The sequence below is a fragment of the Chrysemys picta genome, chromosome 3 (genome assembly GCF_011386835.1).
Source record: "Chrysemys picta bellii isolate R12L10 chromosome 3, ASM1138683v2, whole genome shotgun sequence".
NCBI lineage: Eukaryota > Metazoa > Chordata > Testudines > Emydidae > Chrysemys > Chrysemys picta.
In genome coordinates, this window is record NC_088793.1 from 206,906,045 (window position 1) to 206,928,967 (window position 22,923).

The window sequence follows — 22,923 nt, forward strand, 5'->3', positions numbered from 1 at the left end:
GTGCCCAGCCAAAAATAAATAAAAAAAATATATACTAAAAAATTCTGACTCATGCAAAAATCTCTCTCCATTTGCGCTAACTAAAGGCCTGATCCAAACTGCATTGAAGCCTTACCACTGATTTTATTGAGAGTTGGACCAGGATTGATTGTGGCAGGGACACTTCATAACACCACAGGCTTTAGAAAAAGAAAGAAATGCACAAGAGCACAAAGAAGATTTTAACACAACTCTTTACAAAACCTATCATTTAGCACAACTCTGAAGCAGCTCGACATGTTCCTGTGACACTCAACACATGTTTTCTGTGTTCTCCAATAACACAGAATGGCATAAAGCCAAAATCTGTTCAAAGAGTGATGCACAACAACAGAATACTAATCACGAGCCCGAGAAGTGCTCTCTTGTTATTTGCATTTAGAACAAGAGAACGACTATGGACACTAGACATGCAAGAGTGACCTCCCAGCAACATGGGTATGATCTAATTAACAACCTTTATCCAATATAATAGGATTTTTCTTTCGAGTAGACAGGCAGGATTATTATTCACCACGCAGGGCACTTTGACAAACTATCGAGTGTAGAGAATACAAATGTGTGTGTACGTATACATAAACTCCACACACACACTTGGATTTATTGACTAAAGAATAAACATTGTGCACACAATAAGCAGTCTGGGTTTTCATCAAGGCAAAGCAAAAGCATATTTGGAAGTGTGGTATAAGTCAGTGATGCAGGGGCCCTGGCCAGGGGGCTCCAACTAACATCAATGAGGGTGGTATTGTTAAATTGCCATAAATCTAATTCAAGTTTACATGAAGTCTGAAGGAAGCAGGGTCCAGTAAATGCAACAAAACTGGAGCCAATACTGTAAACCCTTACCAACTGAGCAGTCCCAATGACTTCCAATGACTCGTTTGAGCAAGGATTTGCAGGACCAGGACTAGCTGCATCAGCTGCGGGAGAAGCATGCCTGATGCAAGATCACACACTGCTCAAGTGCAACTCTAGAATGATGCCCCCCCGTTCAGAAAGAAAGGAGCTATGAGGGGGCCAGTTACAGCTCCCTGACCCACAAGCCACAACTCTCCAGCCCTGCCATTAGAGCTGCCTAGGGACACGCGATCACATGCCAATGAGAACTGGAGGAGCACAGCTATGCTCTGCTCACCCCAATGCTGGAGGGAGGGGCAGTTGGCACAGGAGGGGACTATGACAGCTTTGTGCCACTGAGAGCTTCCCCCACCAAGGAAAGTTAGGGCCAGATTCTAGCCCCTTTGTGCCACCTGAGCAGCACAAAGGGGTCAGGATGGGGGATAGTGCCTGTTATCTACCTCATTCCTTTCTACTGTACCTCACTGCTGCAGACCCAGTTCCAGCCAGCTAGTACCCAGAATCAGCAGAGGCTCTCATGGCAGTGGATTGGGGTGGGTCTGGTGTATAAAAGGGGAGAGTGCAAGAGATATGCAGAGCTCCGACCAAGATTTCAGCTCCCTAGGATTCCCATGTGCAGCAATGTGGAAGGACAGCACGTAGACAAGTTGGGAGATCCAGCTCTGTGCATCTCTCCCCATGGGGGAGAACAAATGCAGAAAGCACTGCAGACCCCGCTCCAGCTGCTGGCCTACAGACTTGCACCTCAGTGCCAAGTCATCCTGAATCCAACCCAAGCGTAACACATGGCTTCACACATCAGTCTAAGAGCAGTGAAACAGAGTGAAGGGTGAACCAGCCCACAGAAATGCAGCCGTATGAAAGAGCTCTGCTGATTATCCGCTTGAGCAGGTGTCCAGAAATGTCAGCTCGCGATGGAATGTCAAGCCGTGGTTCAGCAGCTGTAGGACAGGAACCAACTTGTTGTAACAGGAAACCATACCAAGAGGAATGTCTTGAAATAGCTCCTATCATTTCTGAGGGAATGGGTTTAAATAGGATGTTCTAATGAGCCTGCATCCTTATTCCTAGGCACATTACTGGAGCATTCTAAATAGTGAAATATCTTAGATTACAAAATCAATATAAAAGCCTGAGATCACAGTACAGCCTTCTGCTTCCAGTTGGAATGACTTTCCTTCCCGGCTATGACATCATCCCAATCCTTCCATTGTATCCTTGTTCCTCTGAGAACACACAGGCTTAGGAACTGGGTCTATTCAGCCCAGGACCAGCTTTTCCAGAGAAAGGGGCAAGAAACCATATCTTGAGCAAATTATGGAATAACCCGGGAACAGCAATGATATTACCAGGGGAATCCACCAATAAGCCAATATTACATCAATTTAAAAAAAACTAGTCAAAAGACACTCAGTTTGTAATGTGAAACCCTTAAAAGTTAGGAAATGCCAATATTAAGGTTGCCCATGCAACCCTCATTCAGCCCTCCTGTGCATATGATCAGGAACAGTCAACATGGATTCACCAAGGGCAAGTCATGCCTGACCAACCGGATTGCCTTCTATGACGAGATAACTGGCTCTGTGGATATGGGGAAAGCGGTTGACATGATGTACCTTGATATTAGCAAAGCTTTTGATACGGTCTCCCACAGTATTCTTGCCAGCAAATTAAAAAAATATGGATTGGATGAATGGACTATAAGGGGGATAGAAAGCTAACTAGATCGTCGGGCTCAACAGGTAGAGATCAACGGCTCGATGTCTAGTTGGCAGCCGGTATCAAGCGGAGCGCCCCAGGGGTCGGTCGTGGGGCCGGTTTTGTTCAACATCTTCATTAATGATCTGGATGATGGGATGGATTGCACCCTCAGCAAGTTCGCAGATGACACTAAGTTGTGGGTAGAGGTAGATACGCTGGAGGGTAGGGATAGGGTCCAGAGTGACCTAGACAAATTGGAGGATTGGTCTAAAAGAAATCTGATGAGGTTCAACAAGGACAGGTGCAGAGTCCTGCACTTAGGAAGGAAGAATCCCATGCACTGCTACAGACTGGGGACTGACTGGCTAAGGGCAGTTCTGCAGAAAAGGACCTGGGGATTACAGTGGATGAGAAGCTGGATATGAGTCAGCAGTGTGCCCTTGTTGCCAAGAAGGCTAACAGCATATTGGGCTGCATTAGTAGGAGCATTACCAGCAAATCGAGGGAAGTGATTATTCCCCTCTATTCGGCACTGGTGAGGCCACATCTCAAGTATTGCATCCAGTTTTGGGCCCCCCATTACAGAAAGGATATGGAGGGAGAGAGTCCAGTGGAGGGCAATGAAAATGATCAGGGGCTGGGGCACATGACTTATGAGGAGAGGCTGAGGGATCTGGACTTATTTAGTCTGTAGAAGAGAAGAGGGAGGGGGAATTTGATAGCAGCCTTCAACTACCTGAAGGGGGGTTCCAAAGAGGATGGAGCTCAGCTGTTCTCAGTGGTGGCAGATGACAGAACAAGGAGCAATGGTCTCAAGTTGCAGTGGGGGGAGGTCTAGGTTGGATATTAGGAAACACTATTTCACTAGGAGGGTGGTGAAGCACTGGAATGGGTTCCCTAGAGCAGTGGTCTCCAAAGCAGGGGTGCGCAAGAGAATCCTTAGGAGTGCGTGGCAGGAGGAGCACTTTTTTTTTTTTTTTTTGCTTCGTCCAAGCAGTTTTTCCCCCCTTCTTTTTGCTTCAGCAGTTCGGGCGGGAGTCCAAGCGGCTTTTTTTTTTTTGCTTTGGCAAAAATGGTACAGCCGGCGTGGCAGGGGGTGCGTGCTCAAAATTTTTTTTACGGATAGGGGTGCACCATCAAAAAAGTTTGGAGACCACTGGCCTAGAGAGGTGGTGGAATCTCCATCCTTACAGGTTTTTAAGGTCAGGCTTGACAAAGCCCTGGCTGGGATGATTTAGTTGGGGATTGGTCCTGCTTTGAGCAGGGGGTTCGACTAGATGACTTCCTGAGGTCTCTTCCAACCCTAATCTTCTAGGATTCTACAAGACAGTCTGTAATTAACATGATCACATTTTCCCCACAGGACCCTCCTTCATTCAGTACACAGGATGGAGCACTGAGTAAATGAAGCAACTCTTTGTTAGTTCTTTGTATCACCTCCACCCGTAGCTCCTGATGTCTGAGAGTTGTGAATGCTCAGCACCTATGAAAATCAGGCCCCACTTGTCTCATGCATGCACCTAATCGTAAGGCACCTGAAATTAGTGGAAACTTTGGTGAATTCTGGCTTACCCAGCTCTGTAAATATATGTACATATCTGAATAAGCTGAACAAGAAACAAAAAATAGCTCCATTCACCTTGTGGAAATTCCCTAGACTATACAAGCCCATAGGGTCAATTTCCTGCTTTGCCCCACACTTCCTATGTGACCTTGGGCAAGTCACTTAACCTCTCTGAGCCTCAGTTCCTTGTCTGTAACATGGGGATAATGATCCTTTTGTCTGTCTCATCTATTTAGACTGAGCTCTTTGGGGCAGGGTCTATCCCTTACTGTGTGTATGTACAGTCCCTACCACAATGGGTCCTCAGTTCTGGTTGGTGTCTCTGGGTATTATTGTAACACAAATAATGATCAACAAGTTACCTTATTATTTGTTTGATCTGCAATAACAGGCTACTTTCCAGTGTAATGTTCAAAGAACTCATCAGATACTGATTGAACTCCTCAAAGAACATTTCGTTCCCTTCTTCATACTTCCCATAGTTTTTAGAATATTCCTTCTGTATGCAGTGATTGGTCAAATGGCAGGTTTTGTCTTGGAAATTAGCACTATTGTATGGTTCTGAAGAGGTCCGCAGAACGCCTTCTCTGTAGAGGTAGATATTATATTGGTGGTCCACTAGAACCCAGCTTCTGAAAATTAGAAGAACACTAAATAGGGTTTGGGGTTTTTTTTAAGCCAGAATATGCACATAATCAGATTTATTAACAACACTTCACTCACCCCAATGCATTTTCTCTAATCTTTTTGAATAAGAATTGACAGGCAATCTAAGTATCAATAGAAAACGTTACCTAATATCAAACTTGCGATGGCCTGGCTCTAACAGCATAGGCTTTTCAAGGTATTTCTGAATCACATGCACTTGTCCTTGATCATCTATAAAGTTCAGAAGTTCAGTAGCCTCTGAAGAAATAAGAATTCCTTCACCTAACATGAAAAAAAGCAAAGGTAAAATAAAGCAAGTTTCACAGATATGATTAATGGAAATTATTTTTTTAAAGGATTCTGAAGTACACCAAAATATATGTAATGACATATGTTATTGGGTCTCTTAGTGCAGCAGATTTGGCATTATGACCATGCTTGAGAATATGGAGGTAAAAACTTCTCTGGCTAATAAAGACTTTCCTCTAGGTACCCAGAGATGTCTAGGCTTTAAGACAAAGGAAGAGTTTCAGCTATAAGAGTTACAGTTGAAAATAGACATTTAGATCTTGGGACATCTTTGTACTTATGAATCCGGATTGTCTGTGTGGTTGAGTCTTGTTTAAAATTTGTGCATTGTGGCTTCTACTGTTTTTCCTCAGGTTCTGTAACTACCAAACAGAATTCTTCCACGAGACCAATTAACAAAAGCTGTTTATCACGTACTTTTGGTGTTTCAGAGAACTTTTCTCAGACGCAATATACCATTCCAATTTACAGTAAAGACTGATTAAGACATCTCTATGGAGCAGAGAGATGGGAACTTCAACTCCACAACACACTGATCAGGGAAACCTCCAATACACAAAACCTCCCACAAAAATAACAGGAACACATCATCATCATGTAGTTAGAGACATCAGGCCTGACGTGACCTCCAGGGTAACCTGGTCTGACCTCCAGGCTTTGTGTGCTGAATCCAGTTAATTTTTTCATATACTTGGCAATTATTCCATTGCCTGACTGGTCTCCCCGTCCCGAATTATTTTCCTATCATCTAGAATGCCTATCCTGCACACCTGAATACCTTTACTCAGATGTAGTCACACTGAGTGCAGGAGCGCTACCTGCATGGGTTAGGTTATGCATGTAAACGTCTGCGGGACAGGCCTCTTCCCTTCCCCCCTTTAAAACATTACTTCTCATCTTATGTAACCCTGTAACCCTAAAAATAAATCCTCTTTGGCTTTTTATAGATATTTAGGTCTCTTTTTCATCTTATCCAGTCTCCTCTTATAGGATATGCCCTCTAACACTTTAAATCATTTTGACAGTTCCTTTTAGACACTCTACTGCTTAATCAGCGTCATTTCTTGAGGCAAATTGTGGTCTAAGACTGAACAAAGAGGAATCATCATGCTCTTGACACCCATCTTTAATGTACCAAGTCTCTTTCCATAGTGGGGCTGTATAACTGGTTTTCTCCCAGTTCTATTTTGGCTCAGTATTTGCCCCCAGTGAAGTACCATGAATCTGTCTAGGACGGTAATTATACAGTCCCCTACACTGTACCATCTGGGTGCATATCACACATCAATGAATTTAACCTCCTAACACCTGTGAGGTAGACGATAATCTCCGTTTTACAGATGGGAAACTGAAGCAAGGAGGGAATACATGGCTTGCCCAAGTCACATGCAGAATCTATGGAAGTTCCAGGAACTGAAACCCAGATCTTAGTCCCACTTGAGTGTTTTAACTAAGCAACTCTCTTTCCTCTTTTGGTTTATGTCTCATCTGAAAGATGGCACACAAACAGCACAATGACACCTTCCACTATACGGGTGACTTTGAATTTAAACATGAAGCAATTCAAGTTGCCTGTATTTTCTATGCGGCTCCTCAGTTTATTGAAGCTATTTCTTCTAGTAAGATTTTTGTTTCAGCTTCTTCTGACAAATATAATTCTACAAACACTCACAGGAGTAACTTTACTCATTGCAGCCCCATTTAGTTCAAGGTTAAAGTCAATACTAATACTTCGGATGATATATGCATCCGAAGAAGTGGGCTGTAGCCCATGAAAGCTTATGCTCTAATAAATTTGTTAGTCTCTAAGGTGCCACAAGTACTCCTGTTCTTTTTGAGTCAATACTAAATTATCAAGAATGCAAAAAGAAATGGTTTTAAAAAAGGATAAGCCTAATATTAATATTTTCCCTGGTATGAAAGTCCCCCATTGAGAAAGTTCAAATCTATCTTCAAATTCCCTCCAATTTACAGTTGAAGTTGGCAATTATCCCTTCCTCCATATAATTTCAATACAAACATCCACTTGCAGTGGCGGAGTATTAGAAACAAAACAGTCTTTCCAGAATTTGGCATTACTGGGAAGTGACACTCACAATTATAGTCACCTAACACTCCCCAGAGAACCCCTGATTCTTGGTTGTTTTAAGCTTTGCCAAACTTTAACTCTTCCAGCTGAAATCTTCTCTGTTTTGGTCTCTGTCTCGCATTGAATTTTTGAAAAATCTGAGCACAGGGCAGCCAATTCCAAGGAGGAGGCTAGGGGAAAACAGGTAGTTTTGCCAGTGCTTACAAAAATTCCAGATTACTATTTTCAACAGCTCTAACAGCTCCATGATTTGGAGCAGAAGTTTGAAGATTCAGTGGAAGGGGTAGGCTTGCAGTCAGGGAGGTTCCTTTTGCTTTCCCTCATGAAAATCCCCCCAGTTCTAGCTTTTAAAGTCCCCATTAGCACATCCACAGTAGGATTTTTTTCTATACTTGTTTCACCTATTTCCCAAATATACTGAGCAAACTCCCAGGCTCTGCCAAACTTCCTGTGTTTGTAAGCCTTCCTCCACCAAAAATACCCTTGCATCTGGGGAAAAGTGTATTGGGCTGAAAACCAGGAGACCATGAGTTCAAGACTCACCTCTTCCAGTGACTGGTGTTTACGTCTGTGCAATGCACAATGCTTACTATTGAGCCAGGCTGCATTATGCCTATGCCAGGAGGCAGAGAAATATCATTCCCCTCATTTTACAGATACAGTAAGAACATAAGAACGGCCACACTGGGTCAGACCAAAGGTCCATCCAGCCCAGCATCCCATCTGCCGACAGTGGCCAATGCCAGGTGCCCCAGAGGGAGTGAAACTAACAGGAATGATCAAGTGATCTCTCTCCTGCCAACAGAGGTTGCACGCGGTCACTTCTAGCAGAACTGGGATTTCTTCAATATGGTAGATGAGAGTCTTACCTGCACTGCTTTTCAGAATGAATTTGCTGAATCTATGTGCTTGGTTCGGTTGTCTGATCCACTGCTCTAACCACCAGACAATGCTTCTTTCCCAGAGCCAGGAACAGACCCTAGGAATCCCGATCCACGGCATTTCATTGCTTTTTAGCAAATCGCTGTGCAGTTTACTTATGTTATAAACCTCTCAGGGCAAGGAATGACTTTTTGTTATAGGTTTGTACCTTACCTCGCACTGGGATCCTTAAACACTACAGCAATACCAATTATAAATAATCACCACCACCCACTAGTAGCAATGTGTTATCACATCCCCACCTAGTGGCTGGTTCAAACAGAGTAACAGCCTACTATTGGTACCAGTTACTCTCTTAGCTCAAAGGGCAGAGATATGTGATGAGGTCCTAGATTCAAATTTAGCCTTTGGAGAGAGTGGAGAGGAGCAATACGATTGTACATAATGGAACTTTTGTTTTTTCATTTTTCTTTTTTTTAAAAGATCAATGAAATTCCATGCAAAATAACCATATTAAAATAAGGGTAATGTTGCTAAGTCAAGCACTGAAAAGTTAGAAAATGCCAGATTTACGACTGCCTGTGTAATCTTAATTTGGTCCCCTGGTCCATATGCATTATGATACAGTCTTTAATTACATGATCCCATGCTATTCCCCCCACAGGACTCCTGCTCCACTCCGTGCACAGGATGGATGCTGAATGAGGCAGGTGGTTAGCTGAACTTGTCACCTGCATTGGGGCTGAGCCAGGTGGGGATTAAGCAGGACAGAAGTTAGGCTCCTTGGGATCCCTTTGACTGTCCATATCCATTGTTCTTGAAAAAAAATCCCAAATGTTTGCCCTAAATCTAAGATTTTCTGGTTTTGTTTGGGTTTTTAAAACAGCAATTTTCCTTTTAATAACAGAAGACTGAGGTTTATTAAATTAGTTATTAAATATTACATTCTTATTATTAATTATTATGTAATGTTAGGAGACTGGGTTTTCCTAAGCATTTAGAGAACTTCCTTTTATTGTATAGAACACTTCTGGGAGAAGATATGAACCATTTTTGAAGATTACAAGAGTGCTCTGTATTCCAATTTAAATTTTCTCCTCTGGGTTCTGCTTCTGTGTGTCAAACACTTACAATTACATTTGTTTCAATAACTGACAAGATGGGGTCATGCCTGAAGCAGGAGACATTTATCATATTTAAGTAAAATGCTTTACAATTTTCCCCACTATAGCTACTCCCCAGATACAGGAGACACTTTAGTTATTGCTTAAATCAGAGTTTTAAAATCAGCTAGTGAGACTATAGGAGTACTTTTTGCTACAAAGATTAGATGGGAAGAAACATGTCCTTTTTTTTTTTCATTTTGATGAAACCAAGCCTTCTCCTCTTAGGTCATGTCTGAGGAATATGAATGACAGGACAGAGTGATAGAGGAACAGATGGTGTAAAGGACAATCTTGTGGAAGAATGCATCCACACTGATTTTCAGCGAGATGGTTTGATATACTTTGGAAGCTCACTGTTCATTAATATGAATATATTTTACAGCCACCTTGCGCTGGAATGTATACAGTTTTAAAGTTTCCTTGTAGCATTACTTGGTAGCTTTTTTCCTAACACTGGATCAAAAGTAATTTGAGATCTTGTATGTGACAAATTATGATTTTCCAGAGTAATTACTTGTCTTTATTAACAGTCATTAATCAATATGATTTTTATTCAAAGTACTGAGATTTTCCTCAGACTTGATTTTTGTGACGGGGATTTTTGCAAAACCAAGTGGCTGGCTATTGTGGGTGGCTGAAAGGCCTCTGGGCTGGACCCAGGCTGCCATGAGTTGGCATAACTGCATTGTTTGACGGCATTACACTGACTGACATCAGCTGACAGTCTGGCCAGCTCTGTAACCGAGATGAGCGGGCCCCCTAGGGAGCCACAAGGGCTGCCCTCCGAACACAAGCAGTAGTGACTTTGAGGGGGAGGACTTGGGTTTCATGTCTCCTACTCCAGCACGTGCACATGTAGGAGAGCATCCACGTCCCTCTTCTCTGCCTCTCCTGCCCGTGGTTTCGGTCTCTGTTCTCTGTCCTTTCCTTGTTTCTGTTCTTGCCTCCCTTTGGTCTGGTCTCCAGCATCCCCTGTTGCCAGCCATGAGCACCCAGACATCATGAGCTGGTGGGGAGAGCTGCCTGCCAGTGTCTGAGCTTTGCAGGGAACTCCCTGTGTGCGCGTGTTTCAGATTCAAAGTTCAGCCAGGAATGCAGGTGCCTCCCCAGTGGCTGCTTGGAGGGCAACCCCCCTGTCCCATTATCCTCCCAAATCCTCTGGAATGGGAAGCTACCAGTCGATTCCTCTCCTTCCACCTTCCATATCACTGGCCTGAGAGACTGAGCAGTACAACAGACCCTATCACTATCCTGCCTCCCTTCCGGTTCCACTCATATTCTCCCCGTCTCCTGTCCTCCACCTGCCCCTATGATCATCTGTCCTCTCCGTAACAATTATCTTCCCTGCCACTCATATTTCCCGGCACCCCTCCTACTCCCACGCTCTTCCCCCACCCCCACTACTCTCCTCCTGCCCCCCACATTCCCTCATCCCTGCTCAGGCTCTCTGCCCATACCCCACATTACACTGGCTTTGTTACAGGACACACCTCTTGTGCCTTGTCTCTTGCTGGGGTCTTTCCCACACAAAGGGCTCTGCTGGGGAGCAGTACTGGGTGTTTATGGCATCAGAGTGGTCATTGCTGGTCATTTATTCACCCCCCCAAATATCAGACAGAATGTGAAGGTTTGTACTTTTAATCCGTGCTGACGGTTCCCTAGGAGCAGAGAGGAGACCATAAAATGCCCCAGCCGGTGCAGAGAACAGAGTTTTTTGTGGTACTTATGTAAAGGCCCGCAGTGCGGAGCACACACTGCTGTTAAACAGGCATATTGCAACCCTGGCTAGACACGATGCAGGGAAAAGAAGCATCCGTCTATTTTTTTTAAATAACAAAAATCAAACAACAAGAACAGAAAAGAGTTGGAGCATCTCAGTAGGAAACAAACCTTTGGCACCGGCCGAGGATTTGGCTATCCACACGTTCCCCTCGCCACTCTCCTTTCTCTTGTTGTAGGAGGCCAGGAACACTTCCCTTTCATCCGTCCTGGAGTTGTTTATAAGATGGCGAATTCCATTCTGCGCTGGAGCCACTGGAGTCTTTAGGTTAGTTGGATAAATCATATATGATTCTGGGAACCATGTGCAGGATTCTGATAACTCAGGGCTCGTCTTGATTAGCCTAGTTGAAGAAGATAAACCAGCCCATTAGCCTTGCTAATCCTAGAGCTCCCAAAATAATTTATACTTATTAATGATAACCTGCATTTAATATGAGCCTTTTTCCTGGTAGCGAATATGGTTAATGCATATTCAACAATAATAATACTGTACTGTATATATTTCTATTCACTTGCTGAAAATAGTCCTCTCTTTAAAGCTGCTAGAAGAAAAAGTAGGACAAAATATTTTTCAAAAGCCAGCAAATATTGTAATACTATAAGACTGAGATTTGTGTAAATTCCTCTCTCCTAAAGATGTTTTTGTGCACTCATCTTTCTAAATAAACATTGTTACAAATCATTGATCTAGATCTTTCTATTTTGTCTTTAATATATTTGCCTTTTATCATGAACTGGAGTCAAATATTCTTAAATAATAAATGGCTCCATATAGCTAGATATTGCACATTATCCGCACAAATCTTTCTGAGAAACCAACCAAGAGTTTTCATTGAGAATCTTGTGTCCTAACACAGACGCCCCTGCAAAAATTGCTGTGCAATAGAACTTGATCAGGAAAGATGAGGTGATCAGAACGGTGAACTAGGCTATTCAGAAAAGTAATTTTCTCCAAACGGGAGCTATATATCCAATCCAAACCCACTGATATTAAAGGGAAATTTCCCATTGACTTTAGTGGGCTTTGGATTTTGTCAAAATGGTTTTATTCAGAGTCACAGGTGATTTTTAAGCAATTAGAAGTGTTGGTGACCCCCGGGATTAAGAGGAAAAGTCAGCTACAGCTTTAGAAAAGACAAAAACAACAAGGAGTCTGGTGGCACCTTAAAGACTAACAGATTTATTTGGGCATAAGCTTTCGTGAGTAAAAACCTCACTTCTTCGGATGCATCCAAAGAAGTGAGGTTTTTACTCACGAAAGCTTATGCCCAAATAAATCTGTTAGTCTTTAAGGTGCCACCAGACTCCTTGTTGTTTTTGTAGATACAGACTAACACGGCTACCCCCTGATACTTAGAAAAGACAGGCACTGACCACAAAGCACAAGCTATATAGAAATAATTTTGTGAATCTCAATGAATGGTTTTAAGTAATCTGCTCTCTGGCATTGGGTGATTGTTTACATCGTATCTACATAGAAGGGCCTGGGATTTCTAGAAGGGATTTTTTAAACAAACGTAAGCCATGCAGGCCCAAGGTGCAAACGATTATGATGGGTGGGCTACAGAATGATACTCCACATTATGTAAGTTAATGTAGGCCCTGCAGCCTCTCTCTTATTGTATGACAGTGAAGCCTTAAACAGTTTGAGCAGACCAGGAGCTTTGAAATGAACCTGCTGTAACTGAAGCAGAGTTCAGTCCTATTTTAATAAACCAACTCAATATTCCATCTCTTTAACAAATGGAAGCACAAGCACCACTCCTTGCAGGAGACACTGGCATTGCTGCTGCTGCTGAAACTCTGTCTCTGAGTAGTCTCTTTTGAAAAAAGATGTCTCCTGGCATTCACTTGACCAAAGGATCTGGTTAGCTAGAGGCACATTAGTACTGCAAGTCTCTCTAAAAATGAACAGCAGAAATAGCAGATTGGAAGCAAGTTTTTAAAATACATCTACCGGGAGAGACAGATAATGTTGTAGTGGTTGTTTCTTTAGGTCCAAATTTTAGGAAACATCATCTGCTGCTCTTGCGTTCCCAACTTGACATGCAGCACCATTTGCAAGCGCAAATAACGGAATTACACACACAAATGCTGCTTGGCCATGAAAATCAGGTCCAGTATCTAGAAACTGAAATGCTTTTCGGGCACACAAATGACTGTGAAGAAAAAAAAGCAGATGCAGCTTCTGAAGCTTGCCGAAGGGGCCCTGAACAGCAGGCCTTTAAAGGCAAATTTTGGTGCTTTTTTCAAGCATCTTACAAAACACACTTCATATTTAGTTGCATTAGAAAAAACATTTCTACAAACACACTAAAAGGTTTCAATGGAATCCTTACTTCACTAAGGAAGCTTTGCGACAAAGCTTGTCAGCTCCCCTGTAGTAATTTACCAGCTGCACAAGTCCAGGTTCATGACCTACAAGAGGAAAGGGAGAGTTAAAGAACAAAAAACTTTTCAATTAAAAAAAAAAAAAAAGGGGGGGGGGGGAAGAGCACAGATTGCTAAGGAATCCTAGGAAGAAGAGAAAAATTAGACTTCTCTGTTATATAGTACCCCAGACAACCAAGTGATGCTGACATTGGGCCCAGGTTGCATCATGAAGTGCACCTTACTTAGGCTTGACCATTCTAAGTTAGGTTTTACTATCTGTGGTGGTAAGTCATATATGCCTTATATACTTCCATATTCTAGTGCTGGTTGTCACTCGTACGTACTTGGTATTCCACAAATAGGTCTATTACCTAAATATCTGTAACGAACCAAACCTCCCCCCACTGTGACCCCACCTTGTCCTTACAATAGAGAGTAGCAATGTGTTATTTGCTTAGAGTGCCTAAAAATCCTTTGTCCCCTGAGGCTCACCAGCTAGACAAGTGTCTGTAAGCATTACCCGCCCCCCTCCTCCCAGGCCCAGATGGCAGGGGTCACCCTTTGAGCATTTGGACTCAAGAAATAATGCATCAGCTCTACCTTGTGTGTCTTGACAATTAAACTCAAATGATTACTTCTAAGAAATGTGCAGAATCTTTCATTTATTGGCTAGGCAACCTTGTTTTCATTTTCTTGGCTAGAAGTAAAGGGGTGACTAACAAGGACTCCTCTCCCAGCAGGAGAGCCAGCCTGAGAACTCAGGACAAAGCTGAAATATCGAAAATGCCCAGATTCAGTAGAAGCAAGCCCTTTCCCCATTGCTGCCCTGTCATCGTGACTCAAGGAGTGCTCTACTCACAGCAGGTAGAGCTGAAGAGAGGCACCCCGCACTGAAGACACTGGCATCTTTTCTAACTGATTCAGAAAAAGGAAGAATCATCTGCTACACACAGAAGGGGCAAGGGTTTGATTTTGGGAGGCCAGACAGACAGCAGGGCACCCATTGGCAGTGGCCTGCTCTGCCTGAACTCCCTATGACAGAGCGCAGGAGCTGGGAGCAGAAGCACAGGATTGGCTGCTACACAGACACTTCCATCTTCTCCCAACCCAACCCTGTGGGGAAGGGGCTGTTCCTTCAGGACTAGTAGCCATTGGACTGGACCAGAATCCAAACTGGCTCCATGGGGGGGCGGATTCCACCCACATACACACCTGACCAGACTGGGCTAAGGGTTTGCCCCTAAGTGCACCCTTAGTTGCTCCACAAATTAGAGACTGTGCTGAACAGAAATGGCACCCAAACCAGCTGGATGGACGAGCAGAGATTGGGAAGGGGCAGAGGTGGGTAAGTAATTCAATGAAAACCCTGAGACACACTCCAGCTGGATGTGCTTTAAAAGGAAGAGTATAAGATGCACGTTAGTTTCATGCATGGGAACTAGACAAACTCACACGCACTCGCAAAATAAGAAAGGGAAATACTCGTTTACTGGTTACTCTAAGTTGGTGGTTTTCAACGGTTTTTAATTTGCAGGCCCCTGAAAAACTTCCAATGGAGGCATGGATCCCTTTGGAAATATTAGAGACTGTCGGCTGACCCCCAGGGGTCTGCAGGCCACAGGTTGAAAACCACACTCTAGTTGTTCTAATGGCCACCCGAAAAACCAGTTAGTGACTGACATACGCGAGTAGCTTTTTAATCTTTACTAACCAGTGTTCCTGAAGCAAAAAATAAACAGAAAAGGAAAAGTGAATGCCGGGGATATTGGCTGTCGGATGGTCATTCAATAGGAGCTACTGTTGGAAGAACTGGAGATTATGTTCTAATCTTATTACTGTATTCTTTAAAAGAAAGAGGAATCCATTATGCACATTTTATTGTGTTACTACTAGAAGAGGTTATTCTAGTGTTCTTTTTTGCCACTAAATTTGTACATACGCACTTTAAGATCCTTCGGTTAAAAGAACAGAGACAGGCAAAAAAGTGGTGGGGGGTGGGGAGACAGGAAAATACACAGCAAAATGCTGGAGGGAATGTCATGGCAAGGGGAACCAGTCCTACTGTTAGGGAACAGATGCAGGAGCTATTCCAGGAATATAGCCCCACATTCTTATTACAGGATTAGGGAGCTGTCCCGATTTACTGAAATGAAAGACAGCGATTCCAGTTCAGAATAATCCTCCTGAAGGCAGCCAGGAAACATATTTCATTGCAATGGGGCAGATCCTTCTCATCAAGCACATGCAGATCTCTCAACTTCTAATGCTGCTCTCCCCAGGAGAAGGCTCTCCTCAGGATCAGCAATGACACTGCATCTGTTCTCATTCTTCAACCTCCCCTGGGATCCCGTACAACAGTGAATGCAGCCTAGGTCTGCCATCATTTCCCTTCCTCTCCCCCATAGTTTTAAGGCCAGAAGGGACCTCTGAGATCATCCAGTCTGACCTCCGGCTTAACACAGGCCAGAGAATTCCACCCACTGATGCCTGCATCCAGCTCAATGACTTGTGGTGGAGCTACAGCATATTTGTAGACTTTTCAGTGGAACAGTCCCTCTGTGCTAAGGAATGACCCCCTTCAGGAGGGGAAGGAACTTCTAGGGGCAGTAGCATGGGTCCCTGGCAGAAATGCAAGGCTGTAAGAGAGGGGAAAGGAGGCCGTGAGCTGGTGCAGATGCAAAGGACCTCCATCCAGATGCCTCTGTTACCTTCTCTAGATCCCAGGGGATCTTCTGAGGGAGAGGTGATGAACTCTAGTCTACGGGAAATCTGCAAGAGGCTTGTGGAGTTTGCTCCTTCCTAGTTTTTTGGGGGCGGCAGGGGGAGAAGAGAATGGGAGTGGTGGCACAGGGATGATGAGAGGTCTGGCCATATGACCGCAAAACAAATAGCTCCTATAGAAATGCGGCTGGCAAGAATAAAAGAATGACTTACTGCGAGCACTACATTAACAACTGAACTCTCAGAAGAAAAACACAGCAAGTGAGACAAACTGGTTAAAAATAAACCATCCACCAGGTGAGTTTGGTAGTAGCCTACACATTGCCTCAGCTTTGTTACGTTCTCCTAGCTCATAATTCTATTGTTATGCAATCAAAGTTGACTTCTTCAACAATTCTGGCAATTTCAATATTTTCTTCAAATTTGTAAAAATCCCCCTCCCCCTCCTGTATCTAAAATTGTCATTTGGGGGGCTTTGTGCTGGTGGATACATATTAATGAAACATGGTAATATGTCACACCAGGTGTATGACTCCCAATATCAAACACCACAAATCAGTCCCCATTTATTTTTAAAATGGGACACCATCAGGTTACAGATTCTAGTTTGGTAAAACTTTTTTTTGTGTGTGTGTGTGTTTTTAAACTTGTGTTACCAATAACCCTGTAGATCAGCCCAGCACAATTCTAACTGCCACACCGGCTCAGGGGGAGTTTAGACTGCAATTGGCCAGTAACTATAATTAGCTGTGACCTTGCCACAAGCCCTCATGGTAAAGGGTGGGTGCATACATTTTGCACCCGGGTTGGTAAATCTCCTATGAGAATTTTGTAAATGGCTTTAAAGCTTATCTATTTGCACCTACTGTAGATGTTCTGCACTAGCTTACCGAGTAACAGTGCAGCTTACCACGGTTTGGGTTAAATCAAATCAATCTGCTTTCAATAAACGAAAAAAACTAAACCTCCCAGGGGGTGTGAGCTTGAGGGAGTGAGGAGCAGCCCTCCCACAGACCCTACCACCTCGCTCCCTTAGCATGTCCATTACTAGACCTGCAGAGCCAAACCACATGGACTTGGGGGCCAAGTGGGAGCCTGTCACAGTTATGTCCCCAGGCCAATTTCCATGACGTTTATTTTCCTGCCTCTCACATTAATGGATGGAGTACAGTGAACAAAGCAAGCACAGATCTGTCGCCCGCTCAAGAAAAAGTATAGAAAGTTTTCCACAGGAGCACTGCTGCGTTCCACATCAGCCGACAGACTCTGAATGGTCAGTTCTGAATGAGAAGTGTTTAAGGGCCTTTATTTCTTTGGTTCACACCAAAGTGAGAAGTTTGATTCTTTCCATTTCCCCAATGCTTACACAGCCCTGTTTTAGCTGTCTTCACTGAGTCAATCTCTTTGATCCCAGGCAGGGTTTTCTGCAGAGTGTTGCAGCATTGTTCTAGTGCTGTTAGCAAACACAAAGGGCAGCCCTGGGTGAACCAGACCTTCTGAGAGCAAGATACTTGTATCTGAATACATCATGGCTGGCTTAATTCAATTGTGACCATCTCCTGAAGAGAAGCAGACAACCATGCCAAATTCCACACAGAAGTTTTACAATGAGTCATCTCTCTGTTCATTGGGCTAATTTCAAAATAAATTCATGCAAAATTATAAATTAACTCAAATAGGAATGACAAAGGGACAAACTTTCATATAACAATCTGCCCAAATCTAAATTATAAGAGGCTCTAAAAACTGATCAAATCACATCTTAGTACCACTTAGAGAATTTCCCAGTGTCCTTCACAAATGACTCATCTTTTTTACATTAGGATATATATAAAAAATAAATCCTCAACAAAACACATTGCATATCCCATTTAGATCACTGTACTATTATTAAATTACTTTTTGCCCACAACTAAGCAGAACTATTTTCTCCTGCGAGAAAACTTGTGATCATATGGGGAGCTGAATGATAAACTATGGGCATAGGTTTGTCATACAAACAGAGAGAGTTACATGTTATGTTAAATTCCATCCCCCCCTTAAACCATGTTTGAGTCAATCCTGATCCCAACCCCACCCTCAAGATTTCAGAAAAGGGTTAGGAAGTTCTCACCAAATGATACCAATCCTGGAAGTTCAAAAAGGTGAAAAATACTTCAAGATAAAGAAATGTTAGCTATTTCTTTACGGGTCAGAGGGCTTCCTGGAGACGGGAACATGTGGGGATTAAAGATAAAAGCAGAGTGAGTGTCTCCACCCTTTCACACTTTGGGGTTTGGGGGCCCCCTGAAATCATTCAAGAAAGGAAGGTTACATTTTGTAAGAACCAGTTGGCCTTGCTTTCCATATCAGACTAGGCAATATTTCAAATAGCAATTTGAATTCATAAACATTATGACATTTCAATTTAAAATTGCAGTTGAAAGAACGAGAATCTCGTCTCCAGCTGAAAATTGCAGATCTCTCATAATAGAGCATCATGTTGCTGAGATCTCGGATTGTAAGCATTCCTTTGTTCCTGTTTTCTAATATAAGATACTGCTATAAGCAGATTTCCTCTAAGATTCCATATTATAATGGAACAGAACCATAAAAACTAAAATGTTTAATGCAACATAGATGTAACCAGAAATGTCAATACGCCCCCAAATGACTAATTTCTACAATTGGGTAAGTTAATCTTTAGATAATAAAAATGCTCTATTTTTTAACAAAGGGTAACTTTAAAAATAAGAGCCATCACCAGACTAAATCTTCAGCTATGCTGTTGTACTTCCCGAAGGCAAACCCTCTGCTACTGCCATGCCAATGGCCAAGTCCCTCCCTTGTCGCAGCAGACAACACCCAAATCTACATTCTGCAGCACACACTAGTCACATAATACTTTACATTTCCCAGTATGCAAAAGCATCTAAACGTACATCCCCACAAACATCAGACAACATCCTGTAATGGAAACAGATTACTTCACACTATTGATTAATCAATAAAGCACAGGTTCTGGCCCACTCCACACAAACAAGCATTAGCATGTTGCATTGAACACTGATAAAAACCAGCGGCTTTGCTGTGTTGTTCATTGGCCTGGTCCTGCCAGTGCTGCTTTTCCTCTTACCCAGTCTCCCGAAGGGCAGTCTGTTCCTCTCCCCCAGCATCAGGTTAAATCGGGGGTTGTCTCTTTTCAGCCTCTTCCATTGTCCGGTGGACAGGAGTATTTTGGACACTTCAGCATAGATGCTGCTGTTTTCATCTCGTACCACAAAAGTGTACATCGTCCCATGCAACACTCGCCACGTCCAGCACAAGCTTGGCGGCAGCGTGGTTTGCAGCTCACAAAAACACGTCTCCTCCACCCCGGCTCCCACCCAAGCGGCTGGATTCAAACACGGACACGAGCGCAGCAAGGCATTTCTCTCGGCCAGGCGCCTCCAGGCGCGGGGTTAGAATCCGTTCAGGAACAGATTGATCCCCCTGCAAACCCATCGGGGAGCCTGGGCCTGCCCCCGGCTCCGGCAATGGACGTTGGTCGGTCTCCTCAGGGCAGAGCCTCGGGCATGTCTCTAACCCCTCGGGGAGAGCCAGGCTCTCCTCGGGCTCCTCATGCCCACAACACCCGCAGCCCAGCGCCCGCCCCCTGCCCGGCCACGCCGCCTGGCTCACGGGCCCGGGATCCGGCCAGGAGCGGCGAGCCCGGCCCTTCCCCCGCGCGTCCCTGCCATGCCCGCGGCGAGCCCCGCCCCGCGCCGCGCTCGGCTCAGGGAGCGGAGGGGGCCGGGCCGGAGCTCCTCTGAGGGGGCGAGTTTCGGGGGGGCCGGTGCCCAGCCGCGGGGCTCCCCTAACCCGTCACGGCGCTTCCCGCCTCGCTCAGAGCCCCGCCCTGCGCCGCTTATCCCCGGGCCGTGACCCCCGCTCGGGAAAGGGGCCGCGGCAACGGCTGGGGGGGGGGGGGGAGTGGGGATTGCGGCGCCCGCAGGCCCCGGCTGTGCTCGGCGCTGTACAAGCTGCCAGCCGGGCCGGGAGCGCAGCGCGCGCGGGGGGGTGGGGGGGAGGTGGTGTCGCTACGGCGCGTGACCCGAGCGCGCGCGCGCTGCGGCCGCGAGCCGGCCTCCCCTCCCACCGGCTCCGGAAGGGTTTACTACTGGCCGCTCGGCCGGAAGTGACGCCGTGGCCGGCGGGGACTTGGCAACGAGCCTTAAGCACCGCGGGGCGGGGCGCGGACCCCGGAGGAGCCCTGTGGGAGCCACGTGCCCGCCCCGGCCGGGCCGCCTGGGGCCGGGCGCTGGCAGGAAGGGGAGCGGACACGTGCGGGGGAGGCCGGCGCCGCTTGAGAGCTCGAGCGTGGGGTCATGTCTCTGTCCCCTGCCCGTTGGGGGCTGCGAGGGGGGGAGTGCGGAGCTGCTCAGCCGGGACGGGACGGGGAATTGCCCCTCTCCCCATGAACCCATCTCCGAAAGAGGCTCCCTGAGCCAAGGAGACTCCCTTGATACCAGCACCACACGACCTCGGGCCCAGAACCAGTTCGATTCCTCCTCTTCCTTAACTACCCCTGACGGCCTCCTGCAGCCGTGATATCGGAACAGACCAGGGAGCCAGTCTCAGGTGGTCACAATGGTGCAACACTTCAATGCAATAGCCCTTCCCTGGCTCGGAGACTCCAAGGGGCTCAGCTCCTACCCTTTAAGCATTTTGTTCCTGCCTCCGCTGCGCAGACGAGCACTGTCTCTAGATTGGTGTAGCTGTATTTCAAATACATTTTGAAAGTGGCAAGATGTCTCACTTCACTCTTGGCCCCATGTCTTATGCCAGGACGTTCTCAGTTCACGCTGCTATTGACCTGCACTGAGATTGGCGCATGGTGTTCCTCCCACCTACAGTTCTAGCTCTCATGCTCTCTGGCCGTTGGAGAACTCAGACAGAGAGTGGAAATTCAGGAATCATAAAAATAAATGCTACTTCAAATGTAGCAGTCACTGTTTATGCCCCATACTTTCCACTTACCTATAAGCATAAAGCTCTCCCACTTACAGGCTATCCTGCAAACAAAATCCCACTGTGGGATGGTTGCTGTGGAGTGGAATACAAAAGACATGATTTATTAAGGAATAGTTGCTTACTCAATATTCCTACTAAGAAAGGTTATAGAGAGAACTGGGAAAGGTCTGGGCAAATACCAGACACTTGATTTTCCAAAATCTCCCTTGCTCTACCAGCAATGTTGCTTCTGAGGAAGAGAAGAGTATGGGATACCTTGGGTACCAGGATACCCCTGGTAACATTCACCTGGAGCCTACGATGAAGGAGCTTCCACATTGCCATGTCCTCTTGTCCTGGTACCTCCTCACCAGCTGCTCCTCTTGCCCACGTCTGTCTCCGAGGTAGAGTGCTCCCTGCCCACATTAGATAGATTCCCAACAATTAACATATCCCTAACCAGGGTAGTAGTAGCTGTGTCTTGAATTAAACTGTGAAAACAGGCACACACACCACACCAAACCAAACCAATTTCTCTCTCTCGGGAACAGCCTGAAAACTTGTTAGAAGGTTTCGAAATATACTGAGCAGTTGAAAGGTTTGAAAATATAGGTACCTATTTCCTTCCTATGTATACCTACAAACCCCCACTCTAAACAGTAACAGTTGCTTCTTGGCGGTAAAGTTTTCATTTACATTTGCATTTTAATTACATTTTAAATGAAACTTCTTAAACATTTAAAAAACCTTATTTACTTTACATACGACAATAGTTTAGTTATATATTCTAGACATCTAGAGAGAGACCTTCTAAAAACGTTAAAATGTATTACTGGCACGCGAAACCTTAAATTAGAGTGAATAATGAAGACTCCGCACAGCGCTTCTGAAGGTTGCTGACCCCTGGAATAAACCCTGGCCTTGTCTGAGTTCAGCCCTCTGCTGGCTGCTGCAAGGTGGGGGGCCTCGTCTGGGGCTATGCACAGCTCAGATAGGGCTTGCCTCAGGACTGGCCTGGGACTGCCTCTGCAGACAGGCAGCCATCACCCCACAGGGCTCGCCACCTTCTCCCTGGACATGAGCTGACACGAATTTCCCCAGGCCGGGGCCAGTTACAGCTCCCTGCACGGCTGGTCTCAGAGCAGTACGGCAGGGGGGTTACTGGGCGTCCACAGCTCAGTCCCTCCCTGCTGCTCCACTCTCTTTCGTTGGGATCTCTGTGGCTCTCTCTTGTTCCCTTGCAGCAGGTTTCTGATCTCCCAGACCACTCTCCACAGCACCCGTCTCTGGTGCTGCCAGCCCTGCTCGGCCTCACTGCCCCCCTATCTGGGTGGGATAAAAGCAGGTACACAGCCCGTTCTCCCCGTCTCTGGAACCAAGGTCAGGGGAGCTCTCCTCCAGTGTGCTAGGAGGGTGGGTGTTTACTGGGGGGGGAGGCGGGAGTGAAGGCGGGGGGCTTATTCCCTGGCAAGTCTGCATCAGGGCCGGGCCCAATCTGGCCACAACCAATGACTATTGGGAACATCCCCGTTGCTGTACAGGTGCCTGCTTCATTTTTCCCGTCAGCTACACTAGGAATTGGGTTGCACTTATGAATAGGGGCATTGTTCCCCGTACATTTAGAAACACGGTTCTCTCACAGAGAGGAGGGGACTGAAATGAGAATAAGTACCTGAGACATTTCCCCACCATAGCAGCTCACTGGCCAGCGCTGTGGAGTTTCTACTAGCTCCGTGTGTGCGGAAGGAGGGCTAGTTAACACCACCGCCTCTGATGTCAGCACCTCCATCAGCTGACTGCCTGTAGCTATGAGACCA

General features: G+C 45.4%; 1 protein-coding gene across 3 annotated transcripts in view; it reads right to left on the bottom strand.

Annotated features, from left to right (window-relative positions):
- Nucleotides 1–19,858, bottom strand: part of TTL (tubulin tyrosine ligase) — a 29,786-nt gene extending 9,928 nt beyond the window's left edge. The window contains exons 1-5 of one of the 3 annotated variants that reach the window (XM_005293513.5): nucleotides 19,251–19,858; nucleotides 13,381–13,459; nucleotides 11,150–11,382; nucleotides 4,960–5,095; nucleotides 4,528–4,797 (exon numbers count right to left, since the gene is read on the bottom strand). In XM_005293513.5, coding sequence (XP_005293570.1) covers nucleotides 4,528–4,797; nucleotides 4,960–5,095; nucleotides 11,150–11,382; nucleotides 13,381–13,459; nucleotides 19,251–19,407 — 875 coding nt within the window. In that variant the 5' untranslated portion in view covers nucleotides 19,408–19,858. The remainder of the gene's footprint in view (nucleotides 1–4,527; nucleotides 4,798–4,959; nucleotides 5,096–11,149; nucleotides 11,383–13,380; nucleotides 13,460–19,250) is intronic. The other 2 variants (XM_024104178.3, XM_065589931.1) reach the window with 2 other exon arrangements.
- Between the last annotated feature and the right edge of the window lie 3,065 nt (nucleotides 19,859–22,923).